We start from the raw sequence: 14876 nt of genomic DNA on the forward strand, positions 1-14876 counted from the left end.
ATGTTTGTAGCATAAAATTTGTATTATTATACCTTTGCTTGATACAAGGTAGCTCCGAAAAAAGGCCACTTTCTGGTACATGTGAGATATATACGAACGCAATCCAATACGCTACGTCCTTTTAAAGCGAGCCACTTTTCCTGTAACTTCTCCTGCAATTCCCTGAAGGAATCAAAATAATTTGTTATAAAACAGCGAGAAATGACAATATAATATTTAAATAAATATTCTCTCGATATCGAGTTAAATTATCGATCGTTTACCTCAACTGATCGGCGGTAATGTTGGCTCGATAGCGTATTGGATAAAATTTATCCAGAGCTTGGAGTACGAGATGATGCGGATTGCTTCCAGGACCGCTGCCGCGCGCTTTATCATTGTTGTATTCTCCAAAATCGATCTATAAAATTCATTAAACAATCTTACAGAATAATGATTTGATTAAATTATCCTCGACGATTTATTAATATGATAAAACGTATATCTACAATTATTTAAAATATATGAAAAACATGTACCATATGTATTTAACGCATACGAATCATACCTGTGCCATCAACGATGCCAGTTCAAAAGCGAGCTCACGATTTAACGGAAACTTTCCTTGCACAACTTGTTGATTCACTTGGTAACACAGCAAGAGCCTCTCCTTGTCCGTTTCCATTTTAGCAGCTTGCCGCCAGTAGCAACGAGATTTGTATGTCAATTGTATCACTCTAGTATTCTCGAATTTGCCCGAGCCCTTCTCTCGTAACGCTGTCTCCCACTTTGAGATAATGTCGCATAGCTAAAACATAGTTTGTACTAATTGTAAGTCTTAAAGATTGAAGTGCATAAAAAGTTTCATTTTCATTAAAAATTTTTAATTTTGTAAATTTTATTAGAGATACAATATAAATTCTATTAATATCCCATTAGTATATTTTTAATATTTATTTACTAATGATTTAGTATATTTTTTATGTGAATAGTGTCGAATAACTTAGTGTGAAAAGAGGGATTTCGCGCGATTTCAATTTTCACGAACCTTCGCTTCTGGATCGATGAAATGCTCGAGATCCTTTTCGATCGGGTCATCGCTGAATAGCGCGAAGCCGGACTGATGAACGTCCCTACAGCCAATCTCTTGATTCAGAGTATTCAGAAATTCCTCTATCGTGGTACTACCGTCGAAGCTTACAACCTGATAGGTGCCGTTCAGAAAGTGAACTGGTATGGCGTGCGGCAATGAATGATGGTACGGATTTTTCATTAGTATCGACAGTACTTCCATCCTCGACGGCTTCACTTCTCTACCGCCGTTCTGCAATGTTCGTTCCAAGGCTCTCTCGCAATAAGCCGCATACTTGCCGCATTCCGTTCTGGTATAATACAACGCAACGTGATGCAAGGTAAACCAACGCTAACAAAAATTGGAGTCGGATTTATCATTGCAGAAAAGTGTTTTTATAACTCGTTTTTTTATAACTTTTTATTCAACTCGTTGAATCAATTAAAATAGATATTCCATTTTATCGCAAAGATTATATCGTCGGAATAGCTTCAGCAATGCACGTAGGAAAGTTTCGAGTTCCGAGAATTTTGAACTAAGCTAAGATTCGTAACGAAATCTTTAATTATACTTGCTGAAAAAGAAAATGTATTAAAAACTTATATCCATCTTATATCTGCAAAAAATGAGCGAAAATAGAATTGTGAAGATTCATGAGTCTTGCAAGCCAAATCTCATCTCTTAAAGATCTAATACTTTTATTGGAAGGCACTGCCTTTAAAATTCTTCGTTGGAATTCCAAAATGGACTTTAAAATCTATTTTTATGTTTATCTTGTGTAATACAATAAGTCAGAGTAGCGCAATTGTTAGAAACTGATTCTCCTTCCTAAAAGAGAAACTTTTCTTCTTATTTTCCCCTGCAATGATCCGAGAGGGAGGCTTTTTCTTCACATTACTCTCTACAATGATCGATCCGCTTTTCGACCGGCTCTCACTCACTTGCTGTCGGCGTTTCTCTGCAGGTGCAGTTTCAGGTACCATAGTAACCGATTGTTCTTGGGCAGGAAGAGGGAAACGGCGAGCGCCAGGAGCTGCCATCCCTGGATAAGCACATACTGCGCGGGATTAGTTTTGCAGTCCAAGATAGTGGAGGTCGAGTGGCCCTGCGTGAGCGGAGGACTGTGAGAAGTCGAGGCCGTTGATTGCGCGTCCGCATTTTCACCGCTGCCATTTGCCGCGGGACTTTGCGTATCGCAGGTGAAGAGCGATTGCGTGGCGCAGAGGAGGAGCTGCTGCAATGGTATGCTGGCATACTACTACGTCCCGGCATATAACTCAGGCCAATCCTAGTATATTACTTCTCGTCGTCAAAGGGTAAACGCGACACGTTTTACACGAGTGACGAAATGTCTCGACATTATGCCATTTTACTTATTTTTTTTCAGCTATTTACTACTTTTATTATTTTCTCGATCTATCATTTTGTAGATGGATATTCATTCTCCATATGTATGCATAGATACTATTTCGATCGTGAAATATATACATTTTGAGAAAAATCAGCGAATTAAAAGAGACTTGAGGCGAAATTAATTCTGTCAAATCGAATTTCTGCCCTTCGAGAGAATGCGAGGATTTGTTTAAAGATTCTTGGTTTTCTATATTCCTTTCTATTCTACCCCTTGTGCCATTCTTCTATCATATCAGTGTTGCATGTGTTACGCACAAGTGATCAATACAGATAATCTTGCTAAATTTTTCAGTGCAACAGTGATTTTATCTTTTTAAGAACTTGAAAAAATTATTTTACATTTAATTTTCTCAAATTCCCAAGATTGAATTTTTCCATTTATTTTGTGAAATAATTAGCAATATAATTTAAGTGCACAATGTGGAAAAAAAGTCTAACTTTTGATTCATTAATTCTTTTTAAAGTAAAACTATAATTCATTTTAAACTAAAACTGCTGATCTAATAAGAGTAAGTTAAACGAGAGAAAAAATAGAAAGCAAAAGAAAAAAATCATCCCACGATCTCGAAAATTAGAAATTCGTAATTTTAGAAAATAAATCTCAATTGATTTTCTTTAATTAACCGATTTATTACACGACAAGTCGATTCCTCTTTCTTATACAAAATTTGCACCACTAAAAAGTAAATTTAACTTCAATTAATGTGCTTCGGTAGTAGTTAGTTAGTAGATAAGCACGAGAAATCGAAATTTCACCGCACAACTCTACGTGTTAATCGAATAAAAAAACGCGTACTCGGTATAAACCCTCAAAAATTGCATGGGAATTAAAATGTGTCAATGAGAAAAGCTCTTAAGGCCGCGTGAATCTACCGTACCAACTGTAAAGCGTTGCGTTTACGTTCGTTGACATTACATGAGACGACTGAGGCTCTTTCTTCACAAGTTTACGTATAGTGATGCAAAATTCGGGACAACATGTCCATATACTACGTTTCCTTTTTTTTTTTTTTCAATAAAGTTGAGAGGAAGAAGGATAGACAGAGGGAGAGGGAGAAAAGGATAGTAGAGAGGAAAAAGAGGGAAAGGAATTGGAATAATACAAGAATTCAAAAGTTGTCTGTAAGCTGTGTAAAAGATATCTGATATCTGATATTTAAATCACTTTTTAGATATCTTTACAGCATCTTGATGACATTTTTTAGAAGCTTGTATTGTCTGGAAAGGGGAATAAAGGATTATAATAAACTTTACTTGTTAGAAGAATCTAATTCGGCGATAAAAATCTAAATCTCTAAGCAGCATTCAAACAGAGAATATCCAAGTAACTATATATTGCAGCTATTATAAAAAAAGGAACTCGTGTGAAAAATTAGAAAAAAAAAGAATTTAAAAATGTTTCTTTCTGTATGTGTCCTCATGTACACCAACATACCATTCTGCAAGTGTGTGTGTGTGGCGCGGAACGTATTTTGACGCATCTCTCATTCAGAAAAAAAAATATTACGCTTTGTAACGTATATACAGATTCAACGTAGATTAAGCGTGAGATTTAACAGACGCGATCGATAGACATTCACATAGATTATATTATGATAATCGTCGAAATATGTTCGGCTCACATGGGCGTTAGGGTAATTTGATCGGGTATGATGTATAAATATTAAAGTATATGATAAAAAGTAAATGAAACTTAACACCATCGTGATGCCTAACAGAATTATAAACGCATGCGATTGAAATAGAGTGAGAATCTAAAAGACAGCACACTTAAAGCGGCAAATTAGAATTAAATGTGTGAATGATTGTTAAAACTAAAATAGTCGTTGAACTTGGTCAAGTATTATGGCTGCGATAAGCGGCGTATTTCTGTCATTAGGTATTATCGAGTGCTATATTTTTAGTTGAACCATTCCGCTAAACCACTACTCCGTGACCACGCCCGGAAGGATTATTTGTAATACTTGACTAAGCATACCCATTGTACCATTTTCCGCGTTGAAAGAAATATCGTTCGAATGATTGGTACTGAAAAATAGCTCAATGATACAGATGAGATCTATCCGCGTTTAAAAAAAAGAACGGATGATCGATGAGTATCGCTTGAATTTCAAAAATGGTACAGGATGGTTGAACGGTTGTTTTTGTTAAACAATAAGCAGGACTTACAACGCGCGCAGTACCCAGTGACACAAGTTTGGCGGCCTTTTTTACCTGTACGCCCAAACGGTGTTGCGTGTGGCGACTTGTCTGTTTTACCAGTGCGCATATAAATTCAGACTGAAGTTCAGGCTGGTCTAGGCATTGTTGTAATGCGTTTTGCGCTAGAACCACGTGGTAGTCGATACCTGCTTGTTCTACTGCCACCGACATAAACAGCTGACAAGCCTGTACGATTAGAAATGTGTCAGATTATTTTAGCGATACATTAACTCGTTCCTTTTAGCCACGCCTTGCTATACACTTTTCTGCATTTAAGATAAAATGAATATATATATCAAGTATAAATGGAAAAAGAAGGAAAAACTGAAAAGTGTAGAAAATGTAGCTAAGAAGAACTCAAATAAGATTCAGTATCCACATAAAAATTGAGTCAAAACTTGTAAATTCTGTATTTAAAATGAAACAAACATATCTACATTTCGGAAACAAAAAGATAAAAGAAACAATTAAACCATAAGTTCCGAAAGCATCGTAACATCTAATATAATAAAGTTAATAAACCGTTGGAAATTAGAATTGTCATTTTTATCATGCAAAAGAAAAATGTTAAAATTTTGGTATAAATCGCAATAAAGCAATCGCGAAAGAATTGACGAGGGATCGTGTCAACCTTGAAGAGTTTTATGGCTTCAGTTTGCAGAGATTCCGAAGTCAGGCTTGTCAGCGGGCTCGTGATACTCTCTTTCGTGTGTAGCAGCAGAGGATGCCGCCACAGCACGCAACTAGGATCACCGTCGGTTTCCATTAGTCTCTGCACCAGTTGCTCGTATTGTGTGCCCGCGCTCGGTCCACCGCCCGACACCACTGTCAAGTGGTAGAGCCAGTTGTCCTTATCCTGCTTATGTGGCATTAGTAGATAAGTTGGGCCCTGATGCGTCGGAAAGATGCCGATTGTTCTCTCGTGTGGACACTCAGCGTCTCTCTCCTCACTGTCGCTATCCGAAACATGTTCCACCTCCTCCACTCGAGCGTCCCTCATGTTGATTTGGCCGATAGGATTCTGGTGATTTAAAAGATCGATTAAATATATTTGATATGATTAATTAATTAATAAGTGTTTATGTGTAAATTAATTACGATAATATCAAAGTCGCTTGTTGTACAATCATTGTATCTCGAGAATGCATCTAATAATGATTTCGTTAATATTCGTATACACTTACCATATCACTTGGGCACTTAAAGTAAAGGAACATCTTTCCGATGAGAACGCACCAGCATTTCTTCGCATGGCCGTTTTTCACCTTCGTCAACCAACCCTGTATCGTTGGTTTATTATCTTCCCTGCTGAGCAAAAGTTTCGTTGCGTTTCGCCTCTGCACGTTCTGCAGTACCCTTATCCAGTCTTCCATTGTGGCGATGCAGTCCGCGGTCAAGTAATAAGTCTTCTTACCTGTGGCTATTTCGAAAGTGGCGGCTCCTTCGGCTCTATTGATCCTGGAAGATACACAAAAAATATATGAAACTGCAGGTTCTTCAACAGAAATGAAAATAAAATGTAGTCAAATATAATGCTTTGCTAAAATACTAAAAGTATTTTTAAATCTCTGTAATAATGAGCTTTTATGTTATGATCTATTCGTTCGATCGAGTCTCTTTTTCTCCGCGATCTATGAACCAATCTTATATCGCATACCTGCACACTTCGTCCAAGATTATTTGACCTTGAGGTTTCCGGTTGACGTCATTTTGACTCTTCCAATACGTTAACACACCGTTTTTCAACACGAACCATCGCTTCCGCCAAGTTTTTAACTTGCCGCCTAATTTCGCCAGATGACCCGTCTTCTCCAGCGATTCCTGTCTCTTTGGACTTTCGCCAGAGACGCGCATTAGGAGGCTAGGCATGCTAGATTCTAGAGATGTCGAACTTAGTGCATCGGGAGGTATTGCATAATCCTCGGATAATCCTGACTCAAGAGAAGTATCTGCAAGCCAAACAAACTTAAAGTTGTTGGATGTCGGTTATTTTATACGTGAATGTATTTAGACTTTTTTAGGTTGATTAACAATTTATGTTCCTGTTTGCCTGTTTATCATTCTTACTACCGCTTTTTCGATGTGCAAGATAGTACCGAAATAATTACAATAAAATATATTTGATTTATGTGATATATTTCTCAATTAAAATATAATTATAGATGTTTATTAAAATGCAACAAAAATATTACTTTATTATTATTTATTATATGCTGATTTTTTCTTGTCCAAAAAATGGATAGAATTATTTTAAAAGTAGTAAAAAAATTGTGTAAAATGTTAAATGCTATTTAAATTTTTATCATGAAATAAATAAATTTAAAAAATCGCATTAATTAAACTCACCACGTTTTACGCTTTTACTGGGAGATCCGCTAGAACTTCTTTTCGCGGGACTGAGACTACTGGTTGTTTTGATACTTTTCGAGGGACTGCTTCCGCTACCGAGGGAGGAATCCGTATTGTCTGACGAGCTATTGGTAATTCTAGTATTAGTTTCAGTTTGATTCGGATGTTCCTCGCCGTCCGAACTATCATCAGAGCTATCGCCGAAAGGCATAGATCTGATTTGACTGGCACGTCCTGAAAAATATATGATCGATAAAGACAAACATCGTAAATTTATATATTATTACAGAGCTAACTATTAATCACACTAGTAAATGTAATTATTGTCCCATTTTTATTATACTTCTTACGCATTTTCTTCTCTCACGCTACACCAAAAATTTAATAAATATTTTTATAATCTACCTTTGACAGTAGCGTATACTGGAACTGAGATATCGCAATAGCCTTGAGAGTTGTGCGCTGTTAAGTTGTGACCCGTGGCTTGAGAATGCTTCGATGAACTTGTCGTAGTGGTCATCGTCGAAGGTGCAGACTCTTCGTTTGTCGGTGGACCGATGCCAAGGCCACCGTCCGCTACCTACAAATGATCATCGAGTTATTTCAGAAATTAACATAAAATATAAAAAAAACCTAGATTAGCTTGCAATTTTTATTAATGCACTGATGTAATCTGATCTTTACGATTTTTACTCCATTTATGTGTCTGAATAAAAACTGAGATTAACGTTACCTGGTATATTTTCGCCTCCCAGCTAGGAAACCTGTGCAACGGTGGGGTGGGTGGACGAGGACCTTGTCCTCCTCCCTGCAGCCAGTTCATGCCCTCTCGGCTGGGTGTGTATATCTCGGCATAGTCGTGCAGCGCTTCCGAGCTTCCGCTGTCTCGGCTGGCCTCCGAAACACCGGATATATTTGGCAACATCACCAGGTTCTCCACCGCCGCGGCCAGCTCCTCGGACAGTAGACTAAGAGAGGATAAAGAGAAGCGGCAAGTAAAGCACATAATCAATTCTATTATCTTCTGTGCGGGGTATGTGCGTGTGCGTGCTGCGTCTTTAAATTCCACTACTGTTCGTTATAAATTAAAAGCGCCACGTAAATGTAATTCAAAATTATGAAATATTGTGCCATAATATAAATATAATAAACGTATAAATATAACAAATGTGACAAATAAAACACATGTAATAATAAAAGTATGATAAGAGGGTGGGACGACGGATCCCCTCAGGAAGTCCCAGGACGTTACAGGGTACCACATTTCGGAAACTCGGGCGCCGCTATCACGTCGTGAGGCCTCCCAAGGAGAATCGAGATACGAGTGCATTTAGTGTGCCCGTGAAAGTAGCGAGACAAGTGTTTAATCTCGTAAAAACGTATCCCGAAGCGTTTATTCGACGCCGAAGCTTTACCTCGAGTCCATGTTGGCGGTCGCAGCTCCTCGTTGGATGGTACCGCAAGCGGACAAATGTCTCCGGTGCTTCGTGCTCGTTTGCGGTTCCGCTACGACGGTCTGCACGCACTCCGGTGCCGTCTGCGGGGTACCCTCCAAGCTCTCCGATCGTCTACGATCGATACGCAAGGTGGGATCCACTTCCAGGGACAACGACGCTCTCGTCGGTGCCTGCATTTACGAAATTTTTCATTAAGAGATCATTATATCTGTCAAATTTCCGTTAATGTCACAAAACTGGCAGTATAACTCTTTTTCGCGCGAATAAGTAACATTTGTTTGTAATTATTTCCAAATTCTATTTTAAATACATTAATTATTAAAGCATACGTTTAAATTAAAACATTAATTCATTTAATACATTCAATTATTAATGTTAAAAAGAAAGAAAAATGTCAGTCACAACTATTAAGAAAAAAAAACTTACAGGAGGTTTGAGTCCGATATTTGTTATATGATTGCGCAACAGCTCGAGTTGCTGGTTACACTTGTTGTTCTGCTCCCTCAGGTGTTGATTCTGTTGTTCCAATTCCCTCAATTTATTAGTGACCCATTCTTTTATCCTCGCTGCTTTCGCTTCCACTTGCTTGGCGTCTTGCAGCCGTAACTGCCTCTGTGAACGATGATGACTGATTGATAAGGTGATAGCCCGATCCCGCCCATTCGGGTAATCATCATAAATGTCTCAAGAGATTATTGATAATCTCAAATCTTAAGGAAAGAAATTGCAAACGTAGAATAAATCGTGCGATCATCTTTAAATAAAAACACGATAAACACACGCAATATTTTTAGATAGATATTATTAGATAAATAATCAAATGGTTGCTTATTCAAGTAGTATACAATTATATTTTATATAATCTTTACTTATTTAGATTAAAATTGCCTTTTGTACGAACCCATCACTGTTTTTCGATAATTATAGTTGCCAAAGAAGATACTTTTTTTTATCTCGGCAAGATAAGTCGAAGATAATTTGTGCCAAAATATTATTCAAAGATACGTTTTTCGACCCCGCAAAAGTTTCCCGACATTATAGGGACCATGTTTTACCTGTTCCTCGACTTGAGTCTCTAATTTCGAAATGCAGGCACAATGAACCTCTTCGATCTTGTCATTCTGCGTACCGGAGGTCGACGGCAGCGAGTGCGGCGGAGAACCAACGCCGGATGTGCTGAGGCAGTACTCACCCTTCACTAGCCGCTCCTCCATCATCCGTACCTGAAGTGGACAGAGAGTGAATGAGCGTTCAATGTTACATTTCCTGAAAACGTCGACGTATATTCGCGGTTTATAAACACGCACAATGTTATCGATGTTATCTAGATTAAATCATCGGTGATTCATCTGTTACTTTCACGAATTATGTGATTAAATCACCATTTCTTTAATTCATGGAAGAAACGTTCAACGATATCGTCGTAAGTTGTAAATTTAAATATCTGAAGATTCGATTGATCCTCAAATTGTACGACAAAGTATGAAATTAAACAGAGAATAAAAGTTTATTATTAATTTTACTTTTCTATAACTTGATTTTTGAAGAGCCTTTTATTTTCAATTTTAATCATAGCTAGATAGTTTACTTGATTATTAGATGACAACTGTTATGTCGCAAATAGATGGAGAAATGCATTTATTTATATAAATTATATAAATAAATATTTATATAAATTATATAAATAAATATTTTTAAATGTATTTCCAAATATTCGATGCGTCACGGTTTTTTCAAATGATTTATAGTTTACATACATTTCCTAGTGTGCCGTCAAATCCAGCGATAATTTCGCTAGCAGAATAAATATCCTCGTCGCAAATAGAACTCGACGAATCAAACGGTTGACGGAGAATTTTGCTCGATCGCGAATAAATAATCGCAAATCGAACGCATCAAACGCTTACCGGAAGATCTCGTAAACTTCGACCGGAAGATATCGGTCTTCATAAACTTGGCAGAAAGAATAATCGTGAACCAAAGATGCTGAAGAACCACCGAAAAGAAAACCTGACGGTTCACAAATAATTGTCAACAATGCTAAATAATTCCTGCAGAAAGTCGATAGACAATGCGGAGATAATCGCGAATCGTGAAAAATTGCAACCACCAGAATACGCTCGTTGTCGAGTAATCGCGCAGGGAATTCGAATTCCCTCTGCAATAACTGCAAATAATCGCAAACTATACGAGCACTAAAAAAAACAAAACAAAATAAAATAAAATAAATCTGCCCGAGCGCGTCGGATTTAGCGACGAGCAATCGCGCGAGTGCGGAGTAGCGAAAGCTCGCCGCGCTCACGATCGGGCAAATAACAAGCGAGCGTGCGGATCGAATTTGCGCGAGTGCGTACGTCACGTTGCGTTGCGTGTGTTACGTTAACGTTGCGTAGCGTTTACGCTGGGGAGAAGAGAGGAAGAGAGAGAGAAAGAGAGAAAGGAAAGAGATAGAGAAAGCTTTGTGTATACACCGGGGAGAGAACCCTTCCCACACACCGTACGTACCCGCACGTCTCCCCGTGTGGCGTTTGCACACGGTATGTAACGCCAGCGGAGAGCAGCTGTCAAAAATCGATATCGCCTTAACGGCAACGACGGATATGTACGGTAAACGCTGCGAACGGGCGAGAGCGAGCGAACGTCCGCGGCGACTAGTCGAAAGGGGACTCGAGAGAAAATCAATACGGGGAAATCCTCTCTCGCGCCGAATGTTTTCCCGGCGTGTGCCTTCGTCGTCGTCGTTGTCGTGCATGTGCTCTACCCTTACTTATATCGATCTTTCTCCGTCTCTATCTTCCTCGCGAACCCCCGGGGCTCTACCCGCGCGTGGCCGGCGCGGCGCGTTTCCGTTGTCGTCGCCGGCTTTGCGGTCGCATCGCTTACGTTCGCCCGCGGAAAGAAATCGATCTCTGCCTAGGCGAGATGATTTCAATAGTTTCTCACGCTTTCTTTGAAGTGTAGCGCACGCGGGACTCCAACGGCGTTAATTTGGAGTCGACTTCATGTCAGCAAAAACGAGGGAGATTATCGTTTGTTCGCGATATTCCGAGTTGCTGCGTGCTTTATCAAACTTTTTCATTTACGGAAATTAAAAAAAGTGAATCGATACTTCAATGATACGATATTTCGATTCCCGAAAGTATTACGTTCACTGTATACGATATATAAGTCTATATATAGAATTCTGCCAGACGCGTTATAAATTCACTTGCATCATTTAAGTTCTACGAAAAGCAGATTATATCCAAAGCATATTACGCAACTTAATTACTGATTTTTTTGCAGGATTATTACAATTATTACATAACCAGAAATTAATTTTATTTATATTTTAAATAATATATAAAAGCCGGTAATGAAATAATATAAGCTAATAGAATAAAAAACTTTTATATCTGGATATCGCATAGATTTCATTCGAACTCTCGCTGCTATCATAAAATCTTACCACTATTAGACGTTTCCATGGTGGATGATTTTTCGGACAACGCTAGCTCTAGTTCCTTCCCTTACTCCGGCGATTCGTCGGAAAATATATTCATCCACGGCAAAACAACTCTCCTCCGGCGAGGATTCGGTCGGCGGCACGGAGCGATTCCTCAAATAAGACGGGGGACACAACAAAAACGAGACGGCGAAATCTCGCGGACGAGTGCACGTGCGGAGAGCTGGAGTTTCTCCTCGTCCGTCCGCCCGCCGGTGAAGATCGCGCCGAACTGAAGCGAAGCGAACGCGAACGTACAACCCGAGTACATAAACTATACGGGGGGGTTTTCTAGAGGCGGTGAGTCATGTTGGCTCATAGCCAATGAGCGAATTTGTGGATGCTACTCTCATGTGCATGTACTCGGGACGCGCAACCACCGTGGGGTCAAGCCGATGACCCTGAGGCGAAGCGAACTCGCTCCCTGCGATGCTTTCTCGTGATGCAACCGACGAGCCGATCGAAAAAAAAAAGACAGAGACGCGAGAGGAGAAGTCAGGTTCATAAATGATTAAGAACGAGTTAACTCTGCGGGAAAGATATCGGGTACAATACCAAATTTGAAGAAAATATCTGACCCCGCGATTAAAATTTGAGCTGACTGCTTTAGAAAGATCAAATTATGGAAGATGCAACTTGAAACCAGGTCTGGTTCGTAAATGTTCCATTTTCGTTCCGTTTCTCCGGGACCGTCTTGAAATTTATCGATTTACTCCATTTCCCGGTAACGTGTCCCGTTAGCGCAGGCTTAAAGGAAGAAGATTCCCATAAGGATGATGAAAACGATTCGTGCTCTTTGACGAGCGTATAAGCTTCGGTAAAGTCGGAGCCAGCTGGGCTCGAGCACGTCTCGTACCAGAGTGACTCATCTAATTTTTCACGATCCAGAATACTAATTAGCTCGTTAGTATCGTTAATGTTAACGTTCGTCGTCTCGGCTAGAATAGGTAAATGCACTTTGTTGCTTTCCAAACTATCGTTGGCGAGATAAAAAAGCGATTTAAAAGCGATAACGAAAAATGCATATCGCTTTTCTCTCGGTGCACCCCGACGCGACGGCGACTGGCGTCGCGCGATAAAACCACTGGCGCACAATTGTGTCAGTGAAGATTCCCATGATTCGTATTACTACAACGAAACTGTTCATGCATTCGAAAATCACATGCATGCAGATTCTACGAAATATATTATAATAATGTATAAAGTAATTATATGTTAGGTAATTAATGATTGTAAAAAAATATATATAAGTACATGCTGCCTTAGTCAATGTACCGATTTGGCAAATATCGATTCGCTGTGCTACGTAATTTCCCATTAAATATGTATGAACATACACATTGAAACCACCTGCTACAATAGCCGGCAAAAATATTTTATGATTTTAAGGGGAAAAGCTCTCGCGAACAAAGAATATTTTTCAATATTTTTATACAAAATAACAGCAATATTCATCTTTTATTCATTCCAATATATAAATTTACATTCCAAATTAGAAATCTTCCTACTGTAGCTTTCGGAATTAATTTTAATTAAATTTTAATTAATTTTAATTAAATTTCAATATACAGATTTGTTTGTTTAGTCATGTAAAAGTTTTTAAAATGAACAAAACAAAATTGTAGATAAAGCGAAATATATCGAAATTAAAACGAGAATACTATAATTTGATTTGTTATTTTTTGATTGACAAAGTATTATTGTGCCTTTTAGAACGTATATAACTTTTCTTTGACAAACTAACTTAATGGCTTCGCGAAATAGGGTCCAGGACCGAAAGACGCGCAAGTTACGGAGAGAGAGACGAAGACATCTTCGTTTTATTTAATGCACGGATGTCGGCGGGAAGTGAGGATTACTCATACACTGGCCGTAAGCCAATTTTACATGAGACGCGACTCATTAAGTCGCTGTTGCAACCGGTACGTCGAGTTTAAGCGCCGCCCGTTGTTCCCGTCGCGATATCTACGACGCGATAAAAACTTGTCGTCCCTTGCTTCCATACTGCCTCGCTTTTGGATACTAAAGTGTTAGAATAAGGCGATAAAGCACATCTAAACCCAAATTATCTCACCTATCTAACATTACGATAATACTTTTCTAAGAAATTTTATCGATCTTTGTACTGACCAAAGATACAATTTTTTAAATAAATCCAAATAATTAATGGCAATACAATAAACTTAGGAATAAATACGGATAACTCCCTAATATTCTGTACCACCGAATTTTATCTGATACGATAAAATTCTCGATCTCTAAATGTAATTTCGATTAATGCAATTTTCGAAGTTGCGGCTTTTCTACAAGTTTTACCTCGATTTTTGTGCTGACCAAAGATACAATATTTTTTAAATAGATCCATCCAAATAATTAACGGCAATACAATAAACTCTCAAGAATGAATAGAGAGATCTTTTTAACATCCTGTACCGCCGAATGTTACCTAATATGATAAAATTCTCGATCTCTAAATGTAACTTCGATTAACACAATTTTCGACGTTACGGCTGGCAGGAAAATGGACGTTACATTAATTTGTTTTTATTGCCATTAATAATGGAAATCAGTTCTACAGAATCAAATTTCATACTAAACGAGATTACACTGGATTTAATTGGTATTCAATCAAAGGTTCAATCGAAATCTGCTGCACAAGAACATCTCTTTTACGCCAATTATCATATGCGTTGCGAATGAAAATGGAAACGCGTGCACGCGAGATCTCAATTCCGCATGATAATCATATCGGTTTTCAGTGCCAGATAGAATTTCAGTCGGTCCGATACTCGACGCCGCGGGATATCTTCGCGCGGTCGTGTGCGCGAAGATGCGTCCCGCGTTGGTCGTCGTGAGTTCGCGAACGGGGATCATTTTCGTTGCGGCTCATTTGAGCTCGTCGGAGAAGATAGGTACCATA

General features: G+C 38.7%; 1 protein-coding gene across 10 annotated transcripts in view; it reads right to left on the reverse strand.

The window, feature by feature from the left end:
* LOC139817429 (uncharacterized protein CG43867) overlaps nucleotides 1-14876 on the reverse strand; it is a 61300-nt gene that overhangs the window by 2996 nt on the left and 43428 nt on the right. For 7 of the 10 annotated variants that reach the window (XM_071785517.1, XM_071785595.1, XM_071785586.1 and 4 more), the window contains 15 exons: nucleotides 9528-9695; nucleotides 8899-9084; nucleotides 8431-8642; nucleotides 7749-7983; nucleotides 7421-7595; nucleotides 7013-7249; nucleotides 6324-6615; nucleotides 5851-6124; nucleotides 5298-5687; nucleotides 4679-4852; nucleotides 1993-2285; nucleotides 1028-1361; nucleotides 548-787; nucleotides 264-400; nucleotides 33-162 (listed from right to left, as the gene is read on the reverse strand). In XM_071785517.1, coding sequence (XP_071641618.1) covers nucleotides 33-162; nucleotides 264-400; nucleotides 548-787; nucleotides 1028-1361; nucleotides 1993-2285; nucleotides 4679-4852; nucleotides 5298-5687; nucleotides 5851-6124; nucleotides 6324-6615; nucleotides 7013-7249; nucleotides 7421-7595; nucleotides 7749-7983; nucleotides 8431-8642; nucleotides 8899-9084; nucleotides 9528-9695 — 3477 coding nt within the window. Of the gene's footprint in view, nucleotides 1-32; nucleotides 163-263; nucleotides 401-547; nucleotides 788-1027; nucleotides 1362-1992; nucleotides 2286-4633; nucleotides 4853-5297; nucleotides 5688-5850; nucleotides 6125-6323; nucleotides 6616-7012; nucleotides 7250-7420; nucleotides 7596-7748; nucleotides 7984-8430; nucleotides 8643-8898; nucleotides 9085-9527; nucleotides 9696-14876 lie in introns of all 10 variants that reach the window. The other 3 variants (XM_071785526.1, XM_071785541.1, XM_071785534.1) reach the window with 3 other exon arrangements.

The sequence above is a fragment of the Temnothorax longispinosus genome, chromosome 1 (genome assembly GCF_030848805.1).
Source record: "Temnothorax longispinosus isolate EJ_2023e chromosome 1, Tlon_JGU_v1, whole genome shotgun sequence".
Lineage (NCBI taxonomy): Eukaryota > Metazoa > Arthropoda > Insecta > Hymenoptera > Formicidae > Temnothorax > Temnothorax longispinosus.